The sequence below is a fragment of the Salmo salar genome, chromosome ssa09 (assembly GCF_905237065.1).
Source record: "Salmo salar chromosome ssa09, Ssal_v3.1, whole genome shotgun sequence".
NCBI classification, from domain to species: domain Eukaryota; kingdom Metazoa; phylum Chordata; class Actinopteri; order Salmoniformes; family Salmonidae; genus Salmo; species Salmo salar.
The window spans coordinates 134,272,611-134,298,495 of NC_059450.1; the positions used below are offsets into that span (position 1 = coordinate 134,272,611).

General features: G+C 41.1%; 3 protein-coding genes across 4 annotated transcripts; 1 reads left to right on the plus strand and 2 right to left on the minus strand.

Annotated features, from left to right (window-relative positions):
* Positions 1–1,543: 1,543 nt before the first annotated feature.
* On the minus strand, positions 1,544–16,442 carry LOC106612981 (gamma-sarcoglycan). 2 transcript variants are annotated; one of them, XM_014214756.2, is made up of 8 exons: positions 16,124–16,442; positions 12,433–12,627; positions 9,142–9,246; positions 8,290–8,377; positions 7,371–7,487; positions 6,185–6,257; positions 5,928–6,051; positions 1,544–4,636 (listed from the first exon to the last, which is right to left on the minus strand). In XM_014214756.2, exons 2-8 carry the CDS (start codon positions 12,625–12,627, stop codon positions 4,469–4,471), a joined length of 870 nt encoding a protein of 289 aa, XP_014070231.1. In that variant the 5' UTR covers positions 16,124–16,442; the 3' UTR covers positions 1,544–4,468. The 2 variants fall into 2 exon arrangements, with proteins under 2 accessions (XP_014070231.1, XP_014070230.1); XM_014214755.2 differs by having other exon boundaries at positions 12,433–12,630.
* Positions 16,443–19,826: 3,384 nt separating this feature from the next.
* Positions 19,827–24,345, minus strand: LOC106612983 (40S ribosomal protein S25). The gene is made up of 5 exons (XM_014214758.2): positions 24,061–24,345; positions 23,340–23,435; positions 23,042–23,225; positions 20,076–20,246; positions 19,827–19,888 (listed from the first exon to the last, which is right to left on the minus strand). Exons 1-4 carry the CDS (start codon positions 24,061–24,063, stop codon positions 20,080–20,082), a joined length of 450 nt encoding a protein of 149 aa, XP_014070233.1. The 5' UTR covers positions 24,064–24,345; the 3' UTR covers positions 19,827–19,888; positions 20,076–20,079.
* LOC106612982 (trafficking protein particle complex subunit 4) lies at positions 24,266–25,818 on the plus strand. Its single transcript, XM_014214757.2, has 5 exons — positions 24,266–24,551; positions 24,711–24,885; positions 25,005–25,108; positions 25,219–25,345; positions 25,460–25,818. The coding sequence occupies exons 1-5, from the start codon at positions 24,377–24,379 to the stop codon at positions 25,536–25,538; spliced, it is 660 nt and encodes a 219-aa protein (XP_014070232.1). The 5' UTR covers positions 24,266–24,376; the 3' UTR covers positions 25,539–25,818.
* Positions 25,819–25,885: the final 67 nt, after the last annotated feature.

Genomic DNA, 25,885 nt, shown 5'->3' on the forward strand with positions numbered 1-25,885 from the left:
TCAACTGTAAGTGCTGTTGTTGTGAAGTGGACACATCTAGGAGCAACAACAGCTCAGCAGTGAAGTGGTAGGCAAAAAAAAAAGCTCACAGAATGGGACCTCTGATTGCTGAATCGCGTAAAAATCATCTGTCCTCGGTTGCAACACTCACTATGATGTTCCAAACTGCCTCTGGAAGCAACGTCAGCACAATAACTGTTAGTCAGGAGCTTCATGAAAGGGGTTTCCATGGCTGAGCAGTCGCACACAAGCCTAAGATCACCATGTGCAATGCCAAGCGTCGGCTGGAGTGGTGTAAATCCACCGCCATTGGACTCTAGAGCAGTGGAAACGCGTTCTCTGTAGTGATGAATCATGCTTCACCATCTAACAGTCAGACGGACTAATCTGTGTTTGGGGGATGCCAGGAGAACGCTACCTGCCCGAATGCATAGTGCCAACTGTAAAGTTTGGTGGAGGAGGAATAATGTTTTTCATGGTTCAGGCCCCTTAGTTCCAGTGAAGGGAAAATCTTAACGCTACAGCATACAATGACATTCTAGACGGTTTTGTGCTTCCAACTTTGTGGCAAAAGTTTGGGAAAGGCCCTTTCCTGTTTCAGCATGAAAATACCCTGATGCACAAAGCAAGGTCCGTACAGAAATGGTTTGTCGAGATTGGTGTGGAAGACTTTGACTGGTTTGCACAGAGTCCTGACCTCAACCCCATCGACCACCTTTGAGATGAATTGGAACACTGACTGCGAGCCAGGCCTAATGGCCCAACTTCAGTGCCCGACCTCACTAATGCTCTTTTGGCTGAATGGAAGCAATGTTTCAACATCTGGTGGAAATCCTTCCCATAAGAGTGGAGGCTGGTATAGCAGCAAAGGGTGGGGGGTGGGGGGGGCGCAACTCCATATAATTGCCCATGATTTTGGAATGAGATGTTTGACGAGCAGGTGTCCACATACTGTTGCTCATGTTTTTAATTTGATATCTGTTTGTCTTATTACACCTGTAATAATCCTAAGGTGTGCAGCCAAGGGGAAATCTTTGAATAGATCTTTGACAAACTTTACTAGGGGAAAATGTCTATCTTGATGTACGCAGTGCCATAGTTAATAAATTCCCCAAAATAAATTGACTCAACCTTTCTTCTGTATAATGCATAACCAGTATAATACACTTAATGGTAACTGTAAAAGTGAGAATCTATTAAAGAATTAAAGGTACAGTTGCTGGCATATATATATATATATATATATATTTTTTTTTTGAACTGTAATGGCGTAACTAATGGATTTGTTATAACGGCTACAGGAATTAAGTACAGAAACACTGGAGTAGTAACAAGTATCCCAATGTATGGGCATGCATTCTGTGACCATAGGCAGTGGCATGGGATTGTCTATGGACCAGGAAATACTGCATGTTTGACTATTTTGTCTCTTTGAGCCATGGCTGGGGGATATTTTTATGATGTGCTACTGTTGCAGAAGTGCTCCACTGGAGTGCATCAGTGCTATACATTATGGAAAGAAAGTAATACGCATTGGACATCATTGTAGAAAAGCTTTAAATATATTTATTGTCGCAAGGAAGATGATCATGGAACTTTTAAAATAAAGAGACTGATCATCCTTTTTTCCCCCTGGTATTTATAATGTTCATGGAAAATGTATTTTCAGATACATCATTTCAAACAATGATATATACATGTTATTCTGTTAAAGACAGGAGCTTTTTTACAAGAATAGCACATTATTCAAACATACAAAACCTGGCAAACATGTTCCACAATTTATCAAAACATCAACTTCACTGACAATTCTAGAATATTTACTGTATAAGGACAACAAGCGAACACGTATACAACATGGGTGAACAGTAACGCATTACAATCTATATTACAGTCAAGGTCGTGACAAGATAACTAAGAAGCTGCCATTTTTTTCTAAAATCAAAATGTACAATAAATATTCCCTTAAAATAGAACACATAGGCTACAGGGACATATGCACAAAAAATACTCTAAACCTTGCGAGCACTAGTTTTCCTGCAAAGATTGGTATTTATCAATTGTGAACATGACAGGAAAGTGCCTATCTCCACGCAAATCTCAAACCATACTTTTAGAAGGTTGATCAACTGCATTGCAACAAATAGGCTTATTGCTCGTTTGGGGAAAATGGGAGGTGTTTGATGCACGGGATTTATAATGATGGTAGGCTAATAAAAACATTCAAACGTAGGCCTAATGATAAAACAGAGAGAATGCATAGCAGCATGTCATCTGTGTTTATTTTACTTTTATTATATAGGTCTATTATGATATAGACATTGCAGGACGTGTCTCCTTTTCTGACATAACTGGTTTAAATTATTCCCGCCACACAACAAATTGTAGGCTACCATTTATCAATTGCTAATTCAACAGCCAAGCATGCGCAAAAGTAAATAGACTTGTAACCTTGACAGTATGTGACAGTTGGGTAGGTTACAGTATTGCGACATCATAGCATATTTAATATGTTATCTTTATTTTACTAGGCAAGTCAGTTAAGAACAAATTCTTATTTTCAATGAAGGCCTAGGAACAGTGGGTTAACTGCCTGTTCGGGGGCAGAACGACGGAACGATTTGTACCTTGTCAGCTCGGGGATTTGAACTTGCAACCTTTTGGTTACTAGTCCAACGCTCTAACCACTAGGCTACCCACGTGGCCTACACCAAGGAAGGAGATAGAAACACAACCATGTACTGAGAAAGAAAATATAGCAAATTTGAGTGTGATGAAAATGCATGCTATCTGTTCCTGTACACTTCCAGTCACGGCACTAGTTAGCAATGGCTCCAGAAAGTTCCTTGAAACTGCACGCAGAGACATACAAATGGTATCCATGAGTTCATCTGACTCTGGGGAAGTAGAACAAGGGGTTTAGTTGCCAAAATGTCACACTATTCATTTAATTTCCTATTTTTGCAAAGTTATTACTTACAGTATACTGATTAGTTTGACTGACTAATCTAAACTGGGTGATTCAAGCCCAGAATGCTGATTGGCTGACAGCCGTGGTATATTAGACCTTATACCACGGGTATGACAAACCATTTTTTGCTAACCAGTTTATAATTGTTGTTAACCAGTTTATAATAGCAATAAGGCACCTTGGGGGTTTGTGATATATGGCCATACATCACACCTAAAAAAAACATACAAATAAAAACATTTCACACAAATGAATAAATGAAAAAAACAACAAACACAGAAGCAGCTGGTGAACTGGGAGATGAAATGAAGTACTTGGGAAAACACAGTCCCTTTTTAAAATCTCTAGCAACAGATGTATCAGATTTCTTAACGTTGCATAATGAATGTGTAACACAAACACACTCAACTGTACCTCTATTTTATATTATCTTTCTTAGACCATAACTAGGTTGTATTTGTATACAAAACATTAAGAACACCTGCTCTTTCCATGACAGACTGACCAGGTGAAAGCTATGATCCCTTATTGATGTCACTTGCTAAATCCACCTCAATTAGTGTAGATGAAGAGGAGGAAACAGGTTAAATAAGAATTTTTAAACCTCGGGACAAGTGAGACGGATTGTGTGTGTGTGCCATTCAGAAGGTGAATGGGCAAGACACAAGATTTAAGTGCCTTTGAACAGAGTATGGTAGTAGGTGCCAGGTGCACTGCAATGATGCTGGGTTTTTCATGCTTAACAGTTTCCCATGTGTATCAAGAATGACCCACCCAAAGGACATCCAGGCATCTTGACACAACTGTGGGAAACATTGGAGTCAACATGGGCCAGCATCCCTGTGGAACACTTGACACCATGAGGCTGTTCTCAATATTAGGAAGGTGTTCCTAATGTTTGGTATACTCAGTGTATCTACAGACTAGATCAGATCATCCTTTTCTCTCCATTTGCCCAACATTAATACACTACGGGCTGGTTTCCCGGACCCAGATTAAGCCTACACTAAAAATCACTTTCATTGGGGGATTCTCCGTTGTGGACTAAGCTTCATCTGTATCCAGGAAACCGGGCCTACATAAAGTCCTATATTAGTGCACCACAAAAAACATATTGCATAGGATGTAATCTGTTAACCAGCTCCTCATTGCCCAGCCATAATACCGTAATTCTAAAATAAACAATAATCTCAACTCAGTGTAAACATAAGATGGTATCAACAACTATACTGCAGGAGTAAGCCACTTGTTAATGTGGTATAAAGTTGTCATGTCACTGTTTCAGTTACATAGTAAAATAGTCTCAAATGTAACTTCCATCAATAAAATGCACCATAGATAAATTACTTAGGAGGATTTGTCTACAGTTCAACTGGCAGTTTTGTTCAGAATTGAAAAGTTGTGATTGTTTTTGTGCTTTATATGAAAGTGTTTCAGAGTAACCAATTTAAAGGCATTTTCATTCACTATGGTATAATCTGATGGCAAAGACACTCGCTAGCACTCTTGGCTTTCGCTGCACATGGAGGTGACCCCGGCCTTGGACAGGAACAGCTTCCCGCTAGGACAGACACACACTTCGTAGAGTCCCTGAGCGTTTCCAGACACCCCTCCGTGTCCCAGGGGGAGACTCGGCAGACGCACCGTCTCAGCATCCAGAATCACCTACACAGACAACAAAGAGCGGGGTCAGACGCAGAACACACCACTGCTGAAACACAAACATTTACACACCACTGCTGAAACACAAACATTTACACACCACTGCTGAAACACAAACATTTACACACCACTGCTGAAGCACAAACATTTACACACCACTGCTGAAACACAAACATTTACACACCACTGCTGAAGCACAAACATTTACACACCACTGCTGAAGCACAAACATTTACACACCACTGCTGAAGCACAAACATTTACACACCACTGCTGAAGCACAAACATTTACACACCACTGCTGAAGCACAAACATTTACACACCACTGCTGAAACACAAACATTTACACACCACTGCTGAAACACAAACATTTACACACCACTGCTGAAACACAAACATTTACACACCACTGCTGAAACACAAACATTTACACACCACTGCTGAAACACAAACATTTACACAACACTGCTGAAGCACAAACATTTACACACCACTGCTGAAACACAAACATTTACACACCACTGCTGAAGCACAAACATTTACACACCACTGCTGAAACACAAACATTTACACACCACTGCAGAAACACAAACATTTACACACCACTGCTGAAACACAAACATTTACACACCACTGCTGAAGCACAAACATTTACACACCACTGCTGAAACACAAACATTTACACACCACTGCTGAAACACAAACATTTACACACCACTGCAGAAACACAAACATTTACACGCCACTGCAGAAACACAAACATTTACACGCCACTGCAGAAACACAAACATTTACACAACACTGCAGAAGCACAAACATTTACACGCCACTGCAGAAACACAAACATTTACACGCCACTGCAGAAACACAAACATTTACACAACACTGCAGAAACACAAACATTTACACGCCACTGCAGAAACACAAACATTTACATGCCACTGCAGAAGCACAAACATTTACACGCCACTGCAGAAACACAAACATTTACACACCACTGCTGAAACACAAACATTTACACAACACTGCAGAAACACAAACATTTACATGCCACTGCAGAAGCACAAACATTTACACGCCACTGCAGAAACACAAACATTTACACGCCACTGCAGAAGCACAAACATTTACACAACACTGCTGAAATACTTTTACATGCCACTAGGGGACAGCATCACTGCTATTTATAATTATCAAGGCCAGTGAGTAAATGTACATGTCTCTGCCACATGTAGTGTAAAATGTAAGTACAGTACTGTCAGTCAATAGCAAGTAAATCACACATTGCCTCACCAGTCCTTCACTGGAGTGCAATAGAACATCCATGTTAGATGCCGCCTCGATGTTCCCAGCCAGTGCTTTGACAAAGACTCCCTTCGGTGCATCCATGCTGAGAGAGCGGGTTGGAGACTCCAGCCTGGAACACACAGGAGAACATCAGTTTGATCAGTTCCACGTGTGACTGATGAAAGAATCAACTAATTGCATGGAATTAAGAGTTCATATCGGCCTCTTCCAAGAGGTCAGTGATTATTAGATCCAACATCTACCTCAAGTCATTGAAGGGCTCAGCTTTGAGCAGGGGCGTCTCTACAGAGTGTTCAAACAGGGCACCTTCTGGACCTAAATAAAAACAAACACAGTAAATTGATAGTTAATTACAATGAAACATCATTGGAGATACATGTTACATATTGTAATATAATATCATATATAATAATAAATGCCATTTAGCAGACACTTTTTTTCCAAAGCGACTTAGTCATTAAATAGTGTTCTAGTTAATTCTACTATGTAGTGTGAGTGGTTCTACAGTTTTTGGCTGTCAATTGTTTCCCTAGGTGCTTATCATCTGGTGTTAGCGAAAGGATGACATGTGCACTGGCTCAGTCACCTCCAACCCCCTGGATTGAAGGAGAGAGAATATGTTTGCAGTGCTTTAATCACTGTGGGTGACAGCTCCCTTGCCTAGCTAATTACATCTTTATTACCATCAGCCTTTGCCAATGAAATGTTACCATAGCATGCAAAGCTGCTCACTTTACATCACACTATAGAGCCTCACTAGGTCTTAGAGTGCTATTGCAACAGTATACACAACTTCAGCTTTGTTCTGTCTGTGCATGGTTTTCTGGCGAAGGTCGTATTAACTTCTGCTCTGTATTTCTGCTGTTGCATTATAGACAATCAGTGTCTTGCTAAAGTGAAATGAATGTCACCGTTCAGTGGTCAGTCAGGGTCCAGATGACTGAGATATAATGAAGCTATCAACATCTAATTACTCCACACAGCATGAGGGCATTGACCTCCCACCAATTCTAAAACTGGACACAACAAAGATATTTAAGGAAAATAGGCAACTTGAGCATGTAGCATTAGTTACCTTCAATTTACGTTATATAAGAAAGATACTTTATTATAAATCAACTTCGATTAAAAAGCAGTGTTTGTCACCTTTCCTGTAATTTTAGATGAATGAGCTTCTGACTTTCAATACTTTTTCAAGGACAACTTGGCTGAAAAAGTCAAACTGCTCCATTCCAGTAATTATCAAAGTCATGACTTTTTATTTGACATGGTATGCAAGAAAAATATTGAGTGATTCAGTACATTGCTCTCATTCCTTTAAATTACAAGACAATGAATGAAAACCATGTTCGTAGGTCCTATCTGGAATGCTGTATACACATGTATGGGCTAAGTGGTGTGACACTGACACTGCAGACATGATTGTACCTGTAACACGGAGTTTGTCTGTTCCAACAACCACCTCTTTGTCATCTGCAGAAAACAGCGTCTTGGTGTTGGAGCTGATGACAAAATTCGGTGCATTTCCCTGGACCACTTCTGGCCCTGAAATGACACCAGGGAGAATTATTAGAGACCAGAAGCAGTCAAATCTGTGGGAATGGGAGACACAGGCTTAAAATAGAGATATTATATGCTGTATCACTAAAACATGTAAATTATGCATGCAGCTTTAACATTTGAATGAATTTTTCCACTTTGTCACCTCTCTCTCATAGGAAAAAAAAAACAAAGGTTGCGGGGATACCTACTGTACAACTGCCTCTGGGCAGTGAGATATTTAAAACACTTCAATACCGTCTTCTATAGAAGAACAGAACAAGATGTTCTTTCCAAACTACTTACGTCTGAGGGGGAATAGACCAAATAACTGGTCTTCAACGGTCTTAAACTTCCTTCACAGAGAGTCACAGATGGGTCAATTCCTTTTATGGCATAACAACCAAAAATACATAACAGCCTCGTGAAACACTGTAATTAGTTAAGTCGTTTGTTACCCCTCTAATTATGGTACACTCGTCAATGAACCCCTCTGGCCAGCCATAAAAGGTGCGCAAATAATAGTCTCTGTAGGCCTGAGGGCCTTGGTGTAACAGATAGGCCATTCTGGTACTGATGATAGAAAGCTGTGTTTTTGATTAAATGGGGTTTTAATGGCAATCTGATGGAATATGAAAGGGGATATGCGTTTTTGTCATTGCTAATGTTGTATTACATACAGTAGAGCTGCAGGACAAGTCCATTAATGACATTGCTGAATTCTCCACATATCAGTTGAATAGTGCAATATATGAACATTGCCAGCATGCTTAATGTGTGTAGGTGTGTGTGTTTTCTGTCCTCTTACCTATGGAGAGACTTCCTGTGACATCATTATTTTCATTGCGGGCATTGAGAGTGACGTTTTCAGATGAGTGCACCAGGAGAGAGGAGTCCTGGAAAAAAAGAACTCTTCGGTCATCAATGAGCATCCTGTGCACGTCATTATCAGATATCACTGGACAGGACTGTAATTGAACATTTTGAACGCTACAAAATGTATCGTTCTGCTCACAGGTTCAAGTACCTGGTCATCCCTCTTACCTTCCAGAAAACACTATTTAGTTACAATGGGCTAAAGAGATGTAACCTTTTTGGGCGGGTCGTGAAAATCAGGTTGTGTATAATGAACACTGAATCTCGTTAGAAACTGTAGACTTCATTGAGGAATGTGTCGGTCCATAAATGGTGAATACATTTCCTTTTTAATGAAGCTCATAAAGAGAGTGAGGAAAAACCATAACATGTAAACAACTGCTGCAAAGTGTTACCATCTGCTGTTGGATTGCACACCAACTGTTTTCCACCACAAATATTCAGGAGGTTAATAAGGAACTCGCTGCACTGTGCATCCACAGGGACTGCCAAAGCTCATTGAGTAAGACACATTTCCCAACTACGCAAGAGAGTGATATAAAAATACACAGAATTTAATGACTATGCCTCAGAAAAGTTGTTTTGATGTAATTGCCCAGCGTTCTTAACAGGACCCGCTCAACAAACAAACAACTTTGATCTCTATGGTTTCCTGACAGTGAGTCAGAGCTTGACCACTTTATTCCACACAAACCTATTGGACTGGGTGTGGGTGTTTGAGGAGGAGGATCAGGAGAGGAATGAACAGAAGAAGGAAGAGAAGTGTGGGAGCCTGTTTGCTTACCTCTCTGGAGTGGATCTCTTGGGCATAGAGAGGAAAGAGGAACTCTGACTTCCCGTCCTCAAGCCTCAATCCCTCCGCTGTTACTTTTAGATGTCCCATCCCTTCCTCAAATGACAAGCAGAAAGAATGAACTCAGCAATACATCAGAGAAAAGACATTGCACAGGGTACAATACAACAAATGAACTCACTAACCATGACCATAGTGTCCCCAAGGATTTTTGTGACACCATGAGTTGTTTTTAATTCTGGGTGGTGAGTGAATCTATTTTAGGTGACAGTCTCTGCTGGGTTTAGTGTTGGGAGTTAAACACACTGCAGTGAATATATGATTCATAGCACCCCAGGCAATAGTGACTTTGATAATGATCCAATAATGTGAAACAAAAGCAGAATCTGATTTCAATTCCATCTAATAACTACTTCTCTCAGGCTATATTCCAAAAGGACGGAGAAATCACAAAACGTGTATAAAATTAAGCTTACCCGGCTAGAGGGGAAATATTGAATTTGATTCATCCCATCAGGCAGCCATTGGATGCCAAGGATAAGAGACATGTGTCTATACCCTACAGGACTGAGGCTAAACTCAAACTAAAGCAGCAGAGATGTGTTTGCTCTACCAATGCAGTCACTATATTCCCAGGGTGTGTTGTGTTGTTTCAGTTACTCCAAAGCCCCCTTTATACCTGGTGCTAACATGAGTGCTTTGTTCTGATCTTGTCTACTTTCTGATTATGCCCACATTTCCAGAAATGTGTCTACACATGGTATTAAAATGTGTCTGTTATCCGTCTACTGGCTGGCCATGCTTACCACCTGGCTACCCCTACCCTGGTCAACAGCTCTGCACCCCCCACAGAAACTTGCCCAAGCCTCCCCATTTCTCCTTCACCCAAATCCAGATAGCTGATGTTCTGAAAGAGCTGCAAAATCTGGACCCCTACAAATCAGCCAGGCTAGACAATCCGGACCCTCTAAAATAATCCGCCGCAATTGTTGCAACCCCTATTACTAGCCTGTTCAACCACTCTTTCGTATCGTCTGAGTTCCCTAAAGATTGGAAAGCTGCCGCGGTCATCCCCCTCTTCAAAGGAGGAGACACTCTAGACCCAAACTCTTACAGACATATCTATCCTACCCTGCCTTTCTAAAGTCTTTGAAAGCCAAGGCAACAAACAGATCACCGACCATTTTGGATCCCACCGTACCTTCTCCGCTACGCAATCTGGTTTCCGAGCTGGTCATGGGTGCACCTCAGCCACGCTCAAGGTCCTAAATGATATCATAACCGGTATTGATAAAATACAATACTGTGGAGCCGTCTTCATCGACCTGGCCAAGGCATTCGACTATGTCAATCACCACATTCTTATTGGCAGACTCAACAGCCTTGGTTTCTCAAATGATTGCCTTGCCTGGTTCAACAACTACTTCTCTGATAGAGTTCAGTGTGTCAAATCGGAGGGCCTGTTGTCCGGACCTCTTGCGGTCTCCATGGGGGTGCCACAGGGTTCAATTCTCGGGCCGACTCTCTTCTCTGTATACATCAATGATGTCGCTATCGCTGCTGGTGATTCTCTGATCCACCTCTAAGCAGACAACACCATTCTGTATACTTCTGGCCCTTCTTTGGACACTGTCAACTAACCTCCAGATGAGCTTCAATGCCATAAAACTCTCCTTCCGTGGCCTCCAACTGCTCTTAAATGCAAGTAAATCTAATTGCATGCTCTTCAACCGATCACTGCCCGCACCTGCCCGCCCGTCCAGCATCACTACTCTGGACGGTTCTGACTTAGAGTATGTGGACAACTACAAATACCTAGGTGTCTGACTAGACTGTAAACTCTCCTTCCAGACTCACATTAAGCATCTCCTATCCAAAATTAAATCTAGAATCGGCTTCCTATTTCGTAACAAAGCATCCTTCACTCATGCAGCCAAACATACCCTCGTAAAACTGACCATCCTACCGATCCTCGACTTCGGCGATGTCATCTATAAAATAGCCTCCAATACTCTACTCAACAAATTGGATGCAGTTTATCACAGTGCCATCCGTTTTGTCACCAAAGCCCAATATATTACCCACCACTGCGACCTGTACGCTCTCGTTGGCTGGCCATTGCTTCATACTCGTCGCCAAACCCACTGGCTCCAGGTCATCTACAAGTCTCTGCTAGGTAAAGCTCCACCTTATCTCAGCTCACTGGTCACCATAGCAGCACCCACAAGTAGCATGTGCTCCAGCAGGTATATCTCACTGGTCACCCCCAAATCCAATTCCTCCTTTGGCCGCCTCTCTGCTGCCAATGACTGGAAAGAATTGCAAAAATCACTGAAGCTGGAGTCTTATATCTCCTTCACTAACTTTAAGCATCAGCTGTCAGAGCAGCTTACCGATCATTGAACCTGTACATAGCCCATCTGTGAATAGCCCACCCAACTACCTCATCCCCATATTATTTATTTTTTGCTCCTTTGCACCCCAGTATCTCTACTTGTAGATTAATCTTCTGCACATCCATCACTCCAGTGTTTAATTGCTAAATTTGATTTATTTCTCTACTATGGCCTATTTATTGCCTTACCTCCCTAATCTTACTACATTTGCACACACTGTATATAGACTTTTCAATTGCGTTATTGACTAAGTTTGTTTATCCCATGTGTAACTCTGTGTTGTTTGTGTCACACTGCTTTGCTTTATCCTGCGCCAAATCGCAGTTGTAAATGAGAACTTGTTCTCAACTGGCTTACCTGGTTAAATAAAGGTGAAATAAATAAAAACAAAAATAATAAACTGTGTCTGTCTGCATTGCGACCAGATTTCCTGGTCTCTTCCTTTATGCAAATTGTTTCACAGCTATTCTTTTAAAATAATATTAATTTATTGTAAGACACAGAAGTAATCAGTTAATGGTGCCACCTGTGAAGGATTTTTTAAGGCAGAATAATGATGATTTAAATGGTTTCTGTCCAGATCTGTCTACACTTGTAAGATATCCAGACACAATGCGTCTCTGACTACCTAAGAAGGTGGGCAGGATGATCTGATCACAATGTGTCTTTTGATTGTCTACACCTGTCTAAGATATGTGGGCACAATCAGAATGTAGACAATGTCTCATTAACAAACATCTCACATTTTCATTGATGCAGGAAAGATTATATGGTGTTTTGTCCATTCAAGCGCCAAACAGTCTGTGTGTAAAGGTTATAAAGGTTGTACTGTAAAGGTCAGGCAGCATGTGTTCTTAATGAATTAGAGCTAAGTGACCCCACATACTGTGTTAAACCACATGACCTGGAGGATCCATATGGTGAGGGCAAAGTTCACGGTGAGGATGATGATGAGCAGCAGGACAAACAGGTAGAGGCAGCGCTTCCTCCAACCGTAGATCCCGATCTTATAGACAGAGTCAGGGACCGGGGCAGGGACACTGCTGTCCTGGGTGGTGGTGACATACTGCTCCCTCACCATCTGCTGGGGAAAACACAGGGACATGAAAAGAGGTAGTTTAAATCAATGGACATGTTTGACATCGACTATACATCACCCTGAAGTGGCAGCTCTTTATAAATATCATCATCATGCTACATCTTATGGAAATTGCCTCATAGCATTTGCAACCATGTACAGTACAAAACCTGTTCTTATTATTCTAAACACCTACGTCACTAATAATCAGCTGGATATCTGGCCAGAACACTGATGAAAAACTTGAGTATATTTCCAACATGTATTAAAGATGGCTAACAGCAAGAGAGCGAAAACTCCTCCTCATTCCACTGGCTTTCGTTTTAAGTCCAGGCGAAATAGAACTGAACAGAATGTGATTCTTGGGTTCTGTCGGAATGCATGCTTATATACACATCAACAATACCAGAGATCTAAATGGCAAAGGCATTGCTGCTTCTTCATTTTCATGTCATATAAGAGCAGAGACAACATGAGTAATATATTTCACAAGGATGCGCTGAGAATATAGGCTGTGACAGCTGAGTACATAGCCATAGTTTTTTTGCCCTACAGGAATGGAGCCAGGGCTGGTGTCACATTAAATGTATTAGTCAACATTCATACTTTCATTCAAGGCAATGCCAGAAGAAAATGTACTGAGTTGTAGACAGTAGCTAAATAAAATTCCTTTCACGATCAATGACAATGAAACAACCCCATTCACCAAATAATCTCCACACTGAATCCTAGAATCATGTTTCACACTCCTTGAGTGTGTGTAAAGAATACACAGACACAATGGTTAAATGTGACCGATAAAGGTGATACAAATGAATGAATCTGTTCAATTCATTTAATCTCTGTCGGCACCAGTGGAGGCTGGTGAGGGGAGGGCGGCTCATAGTAATGGCTGGACTCGAGTAGATGGAATGGAACATCACTCCATTCCAGCCATTACTATGAGCCGTCCTCCCCTCACCAGCCTCCACTGATCGACACCAATACTGCAAAATGCACACATTTAATCAACAAACCATTCCACACAACTTAGTTTCTGAATCATCCAAGTTTCCCCAAGATCTGCTGTTTACTTCCTACTAACATCTCAACTTGTTGACAAAAACTAAATAGTTGATTTGTTTCATGCCAGTCAGGAATGGAGACATAGCAGTTTGGGTGATTTACATATGTACAGATGCTCCGCCTCATTGCAGAATTAAACATGGTTTCCATCATGTTTAAAGATCAACTTTTCATAGTGGACTATAATTCTATCCCGACATGAGCCAGTACAGCACCTCAGTGTAATCTGGCTGGCTCCCAACCAATAATGATAAGGTTAGGCCTATCTGGAGAGGCTGGGGGCGTTACCTGGTAATGTGTGGCACTATTATAGCTCTTTGTTTTATTATTATAACTCATCATTTTTGGTTGTTAAGACAACATTTTGGTACACAATAAAGTGAATGTTTTTTGTGGAAAGAAAACTCCAAATTTGTAACCTCCAATTCCAAAAAACTTGCCAGATAAATGCATGATTAATGAATCAGCGGTATATCTTAGTGTCTATATCAAAGGTAAATGGATGAATAGTATACATGCTCCCTGCTTGGGTCCATCCCCTAGGAAGAGATGTTTCAGAGAAGATGACAAATGCCTAGTCATTGTGGATACAAACAGCTTGTTTCCTGCTGTTACCATAAACATGCAAACTTGCAAAGGCAGCAAGCGTGTTGGCATAAAGGATACAGAGTATCTCTCCCCACCAGGATCTACCTCTCCCCAGGACCTGTCACACTGGCTCCACAGCCCAGCAGTGATAAATAGCCCTTATTTCACTACAACACAAATGTAGCAAAAAACCTAACACAAGGATTTCCTCCACAAGGGAATTGTAGAAGTAATCATTGTTGTGTGGAATACCTATTTTTCATACCAATGCTCATTTGTATTATTAATTTGACTGAGTCATCAGGATGAATCCTAATGACAAATTGGATTTCAACAGTTCCCAAAATTGGTTTCCTCTTGACCCGTCTTATAGTGAATACAACTCCATCTGACTGAAACAGACATGCACACAGGGCTTATACCCTTGCTTTAAAAAACGACCTCATAGTATATAAATGAGAGATGTCCATGTAGTGTCTTGGCAGTAGGAATTTAAGAAAGTGCATACATGTGTTAAAACAATTACAGTGTAATAATATTCTGTGGAGTGCCTAAATGAATAATACAGGTTGAATAACTCTGAAATATTAATTGAGGTGTAAAATGTATTTTCTCTGCCCAATTAATTTAAAGAGAAGCATTAGGGTGAGGTCTACTGCTAAAACAGAGGGGAGCAGCCTGGTGACTAAAGATTTTCAGACTCCAGTTTCAGAGTGCCAGCCCAGTCACAGACCAATCCGATCATAGCAACCCAAATAAACATTCCTTAAAACAACCTCGCCACTGGACTGCCATGGAAAGAATCCTCCTCAGCTAATGTGCTTTAGGAAACAAAATGCTAGTCATGTCCCTTTCACAGAACACAAGCCTAGCAGTTGAACACTTCTTTGAGGCCCTATCACATGAAAGGGTTTTAAAAGTCATTTCAAAAGCCCAATAGTCCCATAAGATTTCACTGTCCTCCTGTGATGAAGAGTATTGAGTTCACCTCATAGACTTTTCCCGTTGCTTTTTATCTTGGGGCCCTTGTCCATTAACCTCAAACCAGTGATGCTACTTTTACTGCCCTGTTCTGTCTTCACTCATGTGAAGCTAAAGGGCTGTAGCAGTATTGTGTATACTGCTTCCTGCCTGTCTAAATCACTAGGATCTGGCTCTAATTGAGATTCCAGGCTTCTCTTAGCACCTCACTTTGACCTGATCAGGCACCAGCAGAAACTCCAAAGCCAGGGAGGGAGTTAAAAATTACTTCCTCAAATTGTTAGTTGGAGGATATTCACTTATAAAGACTGCCGGGGAACAAACAATACTCAGAGGAGCTCAGATGTGAGCTGTCAGAAAGAAGGCAATCGAAAGCCAAGCCCTCTCCGTTCTCTGCTAAGTGTTTTGTCTGTCTAAGCTGCTGTGTCCATATCTCCCATCTGCTGTAATGCTTCCACTTCTAAACATTGGGCATAGCATTGGGTTCTACATTTTAAAAGAGCCACAGGACATAACATGAGCAAAACTAATCAACAGAATGATACAGTAACAAGGGAAATTAACATAAATTATAACTGAGGTACACTGACAAAAATTTTCTGTCTTCCAATATTCTTGACCATGTATGGTAAAATTATTACCAGCACATGAAACGGAAAATAAATCCACTTACATTTAAATTCAATACTCTCTTTCTATAAAAAATAAAAACAAAGAAGCAAAACAGGACACCAATGTCACCAGCAGACAGGTCAAAGGTTAGACTGTAAAGACTTGAGTTGAAACACTAGAGCATTCAAAAGATGCAGATATTCACAGAGCACTAACTCATACAGTAGTTAAGAAAGCAGAGCATGTTGCCTACCTTTGTGTGCTGAGACAGAGCTTCCTCTCCGGTAGCAAACAGAGCTCCTCTGAAGCAGCAGCAGCAGGGATAGCAGCGGTGGAGCCCTTGCCTCGGATGTCTGTCAGGCGTTCAACAACTGCGTGCCATAAATCTAGCCATGGAACTGCCCCCAACTAACCACCACCGGACGGCGCTCCCACTTCCTGCATATCCAATGTACCTCTCTCAACCTTGGGCTTCCCTTCTTTTGATTATCCTCTCAAATCATGTCCCTCTCTGAGCAGCCACTGCTCATAGATACAGAAGGGTGTCTGGGATCCTTTCAAAAGTGTCAAGGAGGGAAATCACAGTTGTCTAAAATCTGATTTGTGCCCTTAGCTTCCATGAATACCAGTGTCTGGAAAAGCATGAGCTTGAGTCTAATTTAAGAAGCTTCACTTATAGCTTTCACTAGGGAGTTTGGCGGTGGTCTTCTTGATAGCTCATCTTATGGAGGGCTGTCAGTGACAGAAGAAACAGGCAGACTACATTACAGCATGTATTAGGTACTTATGCTAAAATGCTTATTTTATTCTACCACCATTTACATTATGTTCCACAGGTGGCTGGCACCTTCATTGGGGAGGACAGGGTTGTGGTAATGGCTGGAGCAGTATAAGTGGAATGGTATCAAACACAGTTTATATGTGTTTGATGTAATTCTATTGGCTCCGTCCTCCCCTCTGTAGCCTCCACTGTGTTCGTATGAACTTTTATTATTGGTGTTGCATTGTCGAGAAGGAACCTGCTGGTAAGCATTACGTTGGGCAATACAGTGCATTCGGAAAGTATTCAGACCCCTTGACTTTTTCTACATTTTGTTAGTTACAGCCTTATTCTAAAAAATTAAAAAAAATAGAAAATCTACACACAATACACAATAATATGAAGCAAAAAGAGTTGAGAAATGTTTGCAAATGTAAAACAGAAATACCTTATTTACACGTATTCAGACCTTTCGCTATGAGACTCGAAATTGAGCTCAGGTGCATCCAGTTCCCATTGATCATCCTTGAGATGTTTCTACAACTTCATTGGAGTCCACCTGTGGTAAACTAAATTGGATTTGATTTGGAAAGGCACATACCTGTCTATATAAGGTCCCACAGTTGACAGTCCATGTCAGAGCAAAAATCAAGTCATGAGGTCAACGGAATTGTCCGTAGAGCTCCGAGAGAGGTTTGTGTCGAGGCATAGATCTTGGGAAGGGTACCAAAACATTTCTGCAGCATTGAAGGTCACCAAGAACAGAGACCTCCATCATCCTTAAATGGAAGAAGTTTGGAACCACCAAAACTCTTCCAAGAGCTGGCTGCCCGGGCAAACTGAGCAATCTGGGGAGAAGGGCATTGGTCAGGGAGGTGACCAAGAACCCGATGGTCACTCTGACAGAGCGCTAGTTCCTTTGTGGAGATGGGAGAACCTTCCAGAAGGACAACCACCTCTACAGCTCTCCACTCATCAGGCCTTTATGGTAGAGTGGCCAGATGGAAGCCACTCCTCAGTAAAAGGCACATGACAGCCCGCTTGGAGTTTGCAAAAAGGCACCTAAAGGACTCTCAGACCATGAGAAACAAGATTCTCTGGTCTGATGAAACCAAGATTGAACTATTTGGCCTGAATGCCAAGTGTCATGTCTGGAGGAAACCTGGCACCATCCATACAGGGAAGCATGGTGGTGGCAGCATCATACTGTGGGAATGTTTCAGCGGAGGGACTGGGAGAAGTCAGAATCGAGGGAAAGGTGAACGGAGCAAAGTACAGAGATCCTTGATGAAAAACTGCTACAGAGCACCCAGGACCTCAAACTGTGGTGAAGGTTCACCTTCCAACAGGACAACAACCCTAAGCACACAGCCAAGACAACGCAGGAATGGTTTTGGGAAAAGTCTCTGAATGTCATCGAGTGGCCCAGCCAGAGCCCGGACTTGAACCTGATCGAACATCTCTGGAGAAACCTGAAAATAGCTGTGCAGCGATCTGCAGAGAAGTATGGGAGAAACTCCTCAAACACAGGTGTGCCAAGCTTGTCGCATCATACCCAAGAAGACTCAAGGCTGTAATCGCTGCCAAAGGTGCTTCAACAAAGTACTGAGTAAAGGGTCTGAATACCTAAGTAAATGTGATATTTCTTTTATACATTTGCTTTGTCATTATGGGGTAGTGTAGATTGAGGGGAAAAAACAATTTAATCAATTTTAAGGCTGTAACGTAACTGTGGAAAAGATCAAGGGGTCTGAAGTTGCCAAATGCACCGTATATTCAAATATATTTTCACTTTAAACGCTTGTCTTGGTAATTTGACATATTTATTTTATTTGCTCCAGTTCAGAGCTGGAGACAATTTTTACCCTACTCAAAACAAGTCCCATCTGATCTGATGGTTTATCGTGTCATAATGAACACACTAAAAAGTTAATCCGGAGTTGAGATAAAATTACATGTGCATATTAATGTAACATTTGGCCAACGTAGTATACATAGTTATTCATATAAATCAGTAAGTCCTGAAAAGGAATATATATATATTAAAAAGAGTCACTCTCCGAGGCGGGATGCCAGAGGAATTCATGGTGGCAGATGAGGTTGTGAATCTATCAGTGTGCATCCTGCTCCCCGTGTCGCTGCGCCAGGTAGTGCTGCTCAATGACAAGCTACAGCATCAATCAGCAGGCTACCCTGCATCTTACACATCCCTAACTCAAGCCCCTAAGCAGAGTTGTTTTAGTTCATGCCATTTGTCAATAAATAACTCATACCCTTCAGTTGCCTGTGGCAGCACGATACATACATCCATCGTATACGCCAACATGGACAAAATAAATGTATTGGATCCTTGGGACATCCCCCACTGAAGTAGACATTTTTTTGTATTATTTTATTTAAGGTTACAGTAGGGTTGCAAGGATCCCAGATAGCCCTACGAGAAATGCATTGGAAACAATCCACCTTATATGGAATGCAGGAACACAATTATAGCATGAACCTGGATGTCCTACTGAATTTAAAAATGGGTGACAAAATTAACAAATACAGCTCGAGTGAAAGCACAAATGTAGGGTTGGGCAAGTCCCATTAGAAAGGGAAGCATCGATACTAATTGAACACAACACACTAAATTAGGTGTAAACATGCTCGGCAGGGTGCCTCAGCCGCTTGTCTTCTGTCCCCAAAGCGCCATTCTGACAGCGTAATACCACAACACTTCACACCAGTTTCGCGTTGCACGCCACAGCCCTGTCCTCTCCCACCAGGATTACAATTTCAAACCGATTTCATGTGAGGGCAAGACTAAAAAACAATCAACAGTCAGGTTGTTATTTGCTGGTCAGAAGTCCGGGATTTTATTCGCCAATGACAGTCAAAATGAAGTTCAAGTGAGTTGAAGTGTTTATGCAGAGGCAACATTGTTGCATGTGATATTGTAACCCCAATTTGTTCAAAGTCAAGGTTTGTAGTCCTGTGGAAATTGAATGGCATTTCCTTCTGGATATTGCTAGATCAATTGCTGTGTACGTTACAATATATCAATTGGAGTTGTCATACTGAAACTAGATGCACAGCTCTCCAGCCAAATGTAACCAAATTAATCACTGCCCTATATCTGGAGCTATAAAGTCTCTTCAAAATGATGAGTACACAGACGACAGGGAGAGTAAGAGAATATTACAAGCAACGCAAATGTATTTTCAGAATTTTATTCACCTTACATCACACATCTGAACGCAGGAATAACAGCACAACCTGAAAAAAAAACATTGTTTTAGATGGGATTCATAGAAGTCCTCCAACCTGCCCTGTTAACATGTTATGTGTTTACATTTATGCTAAAACAAAAAAAATCAGCAACAGCAAATTGCAGTAAGCACTCTTCAGTTATTTTTAATAGAATGTAGGCTAGTTCCAACAGGAGTACTAGCATAACGCATACCGGTTTATGCTTTCTCTTCCTTCTCTCCCTTCTCTGCCTTTGATGCCTTAGCTGCCTTCTCAGGCTTTTCTGGCTTGTCTGGAACCACAACGCCACCCTCCTCCTCGGGACCCTTGGTGTTACGTGTGTAGATCACCTGCGATCTGTGCTTTGACACCAACTTGATCATGCCTAGAGGGGAGGCAGAATGGAACGTGTCAGTTATTTCATACAGATATTGAAGTTCTATGGTCCCACATTACCAACTGACCCACTCACTGCCCTGACAAGTTAAGGCAATATCTACAAGACATGATCCTGAAAGAGCAGACATCAAGTTGCAGTGCCAGTCTTTGTAGTCACTGATCAGAGCCAATGTCTATCAAAACAACAGTATCTTCAAAATCAAATTTTACTGGTCACATATTTAGCAGGCATTATAGTGGGTGTAGCAAAATGCTGGTACCTTCTTCCCTTGAAGGAAGACTACTGCCGACTGGGGTTAAAAGTGATGTTTTAAATAGAACTGATGTGCATTAGAAAGTGTTTGCTTTGTAGTAACGCCAAAATATTTAGTGTTTCATTTGGAAGGCAAGTGAGAAGAGTGCTAAACATGGGCTTAACTTCTCTAGGGTAGGGGGCAGTATTTTGACATCCGGATGAAAAGCACGCCAAAAGTAAACTGCCTGTTACTCGGGCCCAGAAACTAGGATATGCATATAATTGGTAGATTTGGATAGAAAACTGTAAAGTATCCAAAACTGTTAAAACAAATTGCACTTCCTATGGCCTCCACTAGATGTCAACAGTCTTTAGAAATTGTTTCAGGATTGTATTCTGAAAAATGAGGGAATAATACCACTCAATGAGTGGACATTGCAGTGTCCGATGTTTTTCATGCGCCTTTCTTGTTTTCCTTTTATATTGACGAAGCTTTTGTCCGGTTGAAATATTATTATGACTAAAATCAACCTAAGGATTGATTATAAACATCGTTTGACATGTTTCTACGAACTTTACTGATACTTTTCGGATTTTTCGTCTGCCTGTTGTGACTGCCTTTGAGCCTGTGGATTACTGAACAAAACACGCGAACAAGAGGTTTTTGGATATAAAGAGGGACTTTATCAAACAAAACGAACATTTATTGAGTAAATGGGAGTCTTGTGAGTGCAAACATATTAACCTGTTTGGGATAGGAGGCAGTATTTTCACAGCCGGAAAAAAAAACATACCCGATTTAATCTGGTTACTACTCCTGCCCAGTAACTAGAATATGCATATAATTACTAGATGTGGATAGAAAACACCCTAAAGTTTCTAAAACTGTTTGAATGGTGTCTGTGAGTATAACAGAACTCATATGGCAGGCCAAAACCTGAGAATATTCTATACGGGAAGTGCCCTGTCTGACCATTTCTTGTCCTTCTATAGCCTCTATCGAAAATACAGCCTCTGTGCTGTAACGTGAAATTTTCTAAGGCTTTCATTGGCTCTAGAAAGGCGCCAGAACGTGGAATGATAGCGCTGCAGTCTCTGGGTGAAAAACAGCAGGGGTTTTGGTGAGTGGTCATTTTGGGACAATGACACTGGGACGCTCCTGCACGAGACGACTTGTGTTTGAACGAATACGTCGTCGCCCGGTTGGTATATTATCGCTATTTTACGAAGAAAAAAAAAAGGATTTTAAACAGCGTTTGACATGCTTCGAAGTACGGTAATAGAATATTTAGATTTTTTTTGTCACGAAACGCGCCGGCGCGTCACCCTTCGGATAGCGACTTGAACACACAAACAAAAAGTAATTTAGTAAATTCACAGGAAGTTTGCGGTGGGTATGCTAGTTCTGAACATTACATGCTAATGTAAAACGCTGTTTTTTGATATAAATATGAACTTGATTGAACAAAACATGCATGTATTGTATAACAATGTCCTAGGAGTGTCATCTGATGGAGATCAAAGGTTAGTGCTGCATTTAGCTGTGGTTTTGGTTTTTGTGACATATATGCTAGCTTGAAAAATGGGTGTGTGATTATTTCTGGCTGGGTACTCTCCTGACATAATCTAATGTTTTGCTTTCGCTGTAAAGCCTTTTTGAAATCAGACAATGTGGTTAGATTAACAATCAGTTAATCTTTAAACCGATGTATAACACTTGTATGTTTTATTAATTTTTATAATGAGTATTTCTGTTCTTTAATTTGGCACTCTGCAATTTCACTGGATGTTGCACCCTCGACAACTACTATGATTATTATTATTTCACCATGCTGGTCATTTATGAACATTTTAACATCTTGACCATGTTCTGTTATAATATCCACCCTGCACAGCCAGAAGAGGACTGGCCACCCCTCATAGCCTGGTTCCTCTCTAGGTTTCTTCCTAGGTTTTTGGCCTTTCTAGGGAGTTTTTCCTAGCCACCGTGCTTCTTTCACATGCTTTGCTTGCTGTTTGGGGTTTTAGGCTGGGTTTCTGTACAGCACTTTGAGATATCAGCTGATGTACGAAGGGCTATATAAAAATAAATTTGATTGATTGATTTGAGGTAGGACGCTACCGTCCCACACCCCCTAGAGAGTTTTTTTTTTTTTTTTTTTTACATTGGCTCTGTGGCAGACCCATGATAGTCTGTGCCTTGTAGACTTACTAGGTTTCACTGTAGCAAAGCTCAAAATGTAACCAGATATACATCCCCTCAGAAGAATGTAGCCTGCCACAAAACTCCACTATTGTAGAGATATGACAGAGCAGTGAACCAGGAAGGAATCCATGCAAAAGGGTGCGTGCCTATTCTGACAAGCAATACCATCTGCACTTCTGATATTATGGCTCCAAAATAAAGCTAAATGTTGAAATGTGAGTTCAGTGACTGCTATACATAATTTTCTTACATTAAAGTCAGATCTGGCTACTCAACTACTTCCCAATTTCGTCAAATTCCCTATGAGTGAACACTGGTTGGGAATCAGAGTAGGGTTCACCTTTGCTGAGCAGTTCCTGGAGGGCAGCCCTGGCCAGAGAGCCTCTAATCTTTAGCCTCTCGGACACGACTGCTGGTGTGATGAGCTTGTAGTTGGGCACTTCCTTGTTCAACTTTTCATAGGTGGCCTTGTCGAAGAGGACCAGGTTGTTGAGCTTATCCCTCACCTTTCCCTTGGACCACTTCTGCTCAGAGGAAATGGAGAAGTTGTTTATGTTGCTCACACTCCTGACAGTTAAACCATTATGACCCCAAAGGAATATCTCAACTCCCACAAAAAGATCGATACCAGGACATACCTTCTTTTTGGCTTTGCCTCCAGATTTGTTGGCTGGATCCTTGTCCTTTTTGGACTTCCCAGAATCCTTCCCCTTCCCCTTGGCGTCCTTAGGAGGCTGGAATAATACAGATCACACTACCATTATCCAACTGATTCTGAATTAACCACCACACATTTCCCAAAACGAATTAACGTTAGTGCACTGAAACATTTCCAGCTAACAGAAGACAGCGGTAACAAGATGATTAGCTAATAAAAGGTAACCACGAGTCCCTCAACTGGAATTGAACCAAATAGGATGTTAACCTTTGAACATTACAAACGTTAGACAAGCCTAAGCCAACTAACTAGGGCCTAGTTACATGTTAAAAGCTAGCCTGTTAATTAACGTTAGTTAACAACCTGCTTCAGTTAGGCCAATAGTGGTCTGCAGAGAACTGGCGTCCAGTTTGCATAATCTCATCAATTGATACATTTGTGTGGGAAATGTCGGGCTGAGATATCTACACATGGGGCCGTGGTCATGCAGTGCACCATCAGCACTGCCAGCCGCATGTAACGTTAGCTAGCTACCAAGCATGTTCAACTAGAATATATAACTGAGCCATTCCATCCACAACCACGGTCAGGACGAAGTATATTTTCCAAATACGCATTGTGATCTATTCAGACTGACATTTTCAGAGTCAAACGTTTTGTTTGCCATCGAATTTAATGAAAAATCACGCTAAAGACCTTACCATGATGTCCCACCGTCAAGATGTCGGAGTGAAAGGACGTTCAACCCGTGCACCAGCCTCTAAGAGAACCCGTACATGCGGATGTTGAAGTACGGTACTGGGAAATGTAGTTATTCTTTCTAGACTTTTTTCTATTTCTTGGTTTTAGAATTAATAATTAAAAGATCTGCGAAATAAATATAGATGCGATCTTAAACAAAAAACAATACGAATGAAAACGCAGCTAAAGTTACCTCTGTTGAAGATTGTATTTTATTTTGTCTGAAATATTTCCTGTCGCCTGACAATTTCGTCAGCTGTGCAGAAAAAGGCAAAGATGGCGATATTCAGTGTGTATGTTGTAAATAAGGCTGGGGGATTAATTTACCAGTATGACAATTATGTACCGAGAGCCGAAGCAGAGAAAACATTCAGCTATCCTTTAGATTTGGTGTTAAAGATCCACGATGAGAAAGTTGTTGTATCATTTGGTCAACGCGATGGAATCCGAGGTACAGTAAGTTGTCAGCAACAGTCAACTGATCACATGAAGGCTTACAAAAATGTTTATAGTGATAACTGGTAATATGTCATGGTTGGAACTCAAATGTTCCATTGTGCATGTTTATATTTGTTGTTAACATTGTGCACGCATACTTCTATTAATTTAGTGGGCCATGCTTTACTGTCCATCAATGGAGTGGATGTCAACGGCAAGTTCACGGCGGATGGGAAGGAGATCATCGAATACTTGAAAGACTCAACAAACTATCCGGTGTCCATACGTTTCGGAAGGGCTCGCTTGAGTTCAAATGAAAAACTGATGCTGGCTTCAATGTTTCATTCGTAAGTAGTTACAGTTCGCAAGTGATTACACCTGTCTGCTCTAACATGAATAAATCATTTGTCTATGGTGACAGGCTTTTCCATGATCTTGCTGCATCTTGTATTGTACTCTTTCCTAGGTTGTTTGCTATTGGTTCACAGCTGTCCCCTGAAGTTGGCAGTTCAGGAATTGAGATGCTGGAGACAGATATGTTTAAACTGCACTGCTTTCAGACACTCACTGGTAAAGCCATGCATTCAAACACCACTATCAGTCACTGTATGTGATGTCTACATGCAATGCTCTTGTTTAGAAAAACGAAATCTGCCTCAGTGTCAACATCTTTTTATCAGGTATAAAGTTCATTGTGCTGGCAGACCCACGGCAGTCTGGCATTGACGCACTCCTCAGGAAGATTTACGAGATCTATTCAGACTTCGCCCTCAAGAACCCCTTCTACTCTCTGGAGATGCCTATCAGGTAACTGTCACATGTCAAATATCTGCCCTCTGTCTCTCACATGAGTCTCTATCAGTTAACCAAGTCATTGATGAGCAACCATGGTGAGATATATTTTGCCCTCTCTTGTTACAGGTGTGAACTCTTTGATCAGAATTTGAAGGGTGCATTGGAGATAGCAGAGAAAGCTGGTAACTTTGGACCTGGATCTTGAGCAGAAACAAACCTGAAAAATGTCAACGAAGGCAAATCCAGAGTATCCATTGCTCCAGTTTTTCTTTTTTTTGCCAATCCATTGAATTGTGTTTGTTGTCACTGGGAAGCTACAGTACACTGCATATGGGTCAACATGTCTCCAAACAGTGCTGATATTTCAGAACTAATTTTGAATAACTTGTATATGAGAAGGATATGCTATACTGGGATACAATGTAAATACTGAATGTTTTGTTTTTGTATATACTTTAAGAATAAACACCACTATGTAACATTTATCATCTATAGTCTTTCTTTCCAATGTAATTCTTTTTAGAAGTAACTAAAACTACAACATAAGGTATT

Excerpts from the sequence above, each read along its gene's own strand:
- LOC106612981 (XM_014214756.2), bottom strand. The coding sequence starts at position 12,627 with ATGGTGAGGGAGCAGTATGTCACCACCACCCAGGACAGCAGTGTCCCT. Across the intron at positions 8,378-9,141 it reads AAGAGATCCACTCCAGAGAG|GACTCCTCTCTCCTGGTGCA; the intron begins GTAAGCAAACAG and ends CTTTTTTTCCAG. Across the intron at positions 4,637-5,927 it reads TGCACTCCAGTGAAGGACTG|GTGATTCTGGATGCTGAGAC; the intron begins GTGAGGCAATGT and ends TTGTCTGTGTAG.
- LOC106612983 (XM_014214758.2), bottom strand. Across the intron at positions 23,226-23,339 it reads GAGGCAAAGCCAAAAAGAAG|AAGTGGTCCAAGGGAAAGGT; the intron begins GTATGTCCTGGT and ends TCCTCTGAGCAG. Across the intron at positions 20,247-23,041 it reads CCAGGAACTGCTCAGCAAAG|GCATGATCAAGTTGGTGTCA; the intron begins GTGAACCCTACT and ends CCTCCCCTCTAG.
- LOC106612982 (XM_014214757.2), top strand. The coding sequence starts at position 24,377 with ATGGCGATATTCAGTGTGTATGTTGTAAATAAGGCTGGGGGATTAATT. Across the intron at positions 24,886-25,004 it reads CTGGCTTCAATGTTTCATTC|GTTGTTTGCTATTGGTTCAC; the intron begins GTAAGTAGTTAC and ends ACTCTTTCCTAG. Across the intron at positions 25,109-25,218 it reads CTGCTTTCAGACACTCACTG|GTATAAAGTTCATTGTGCTG; the intron begins GTAAAGCCATGC and ends TCTTTTTATCAG.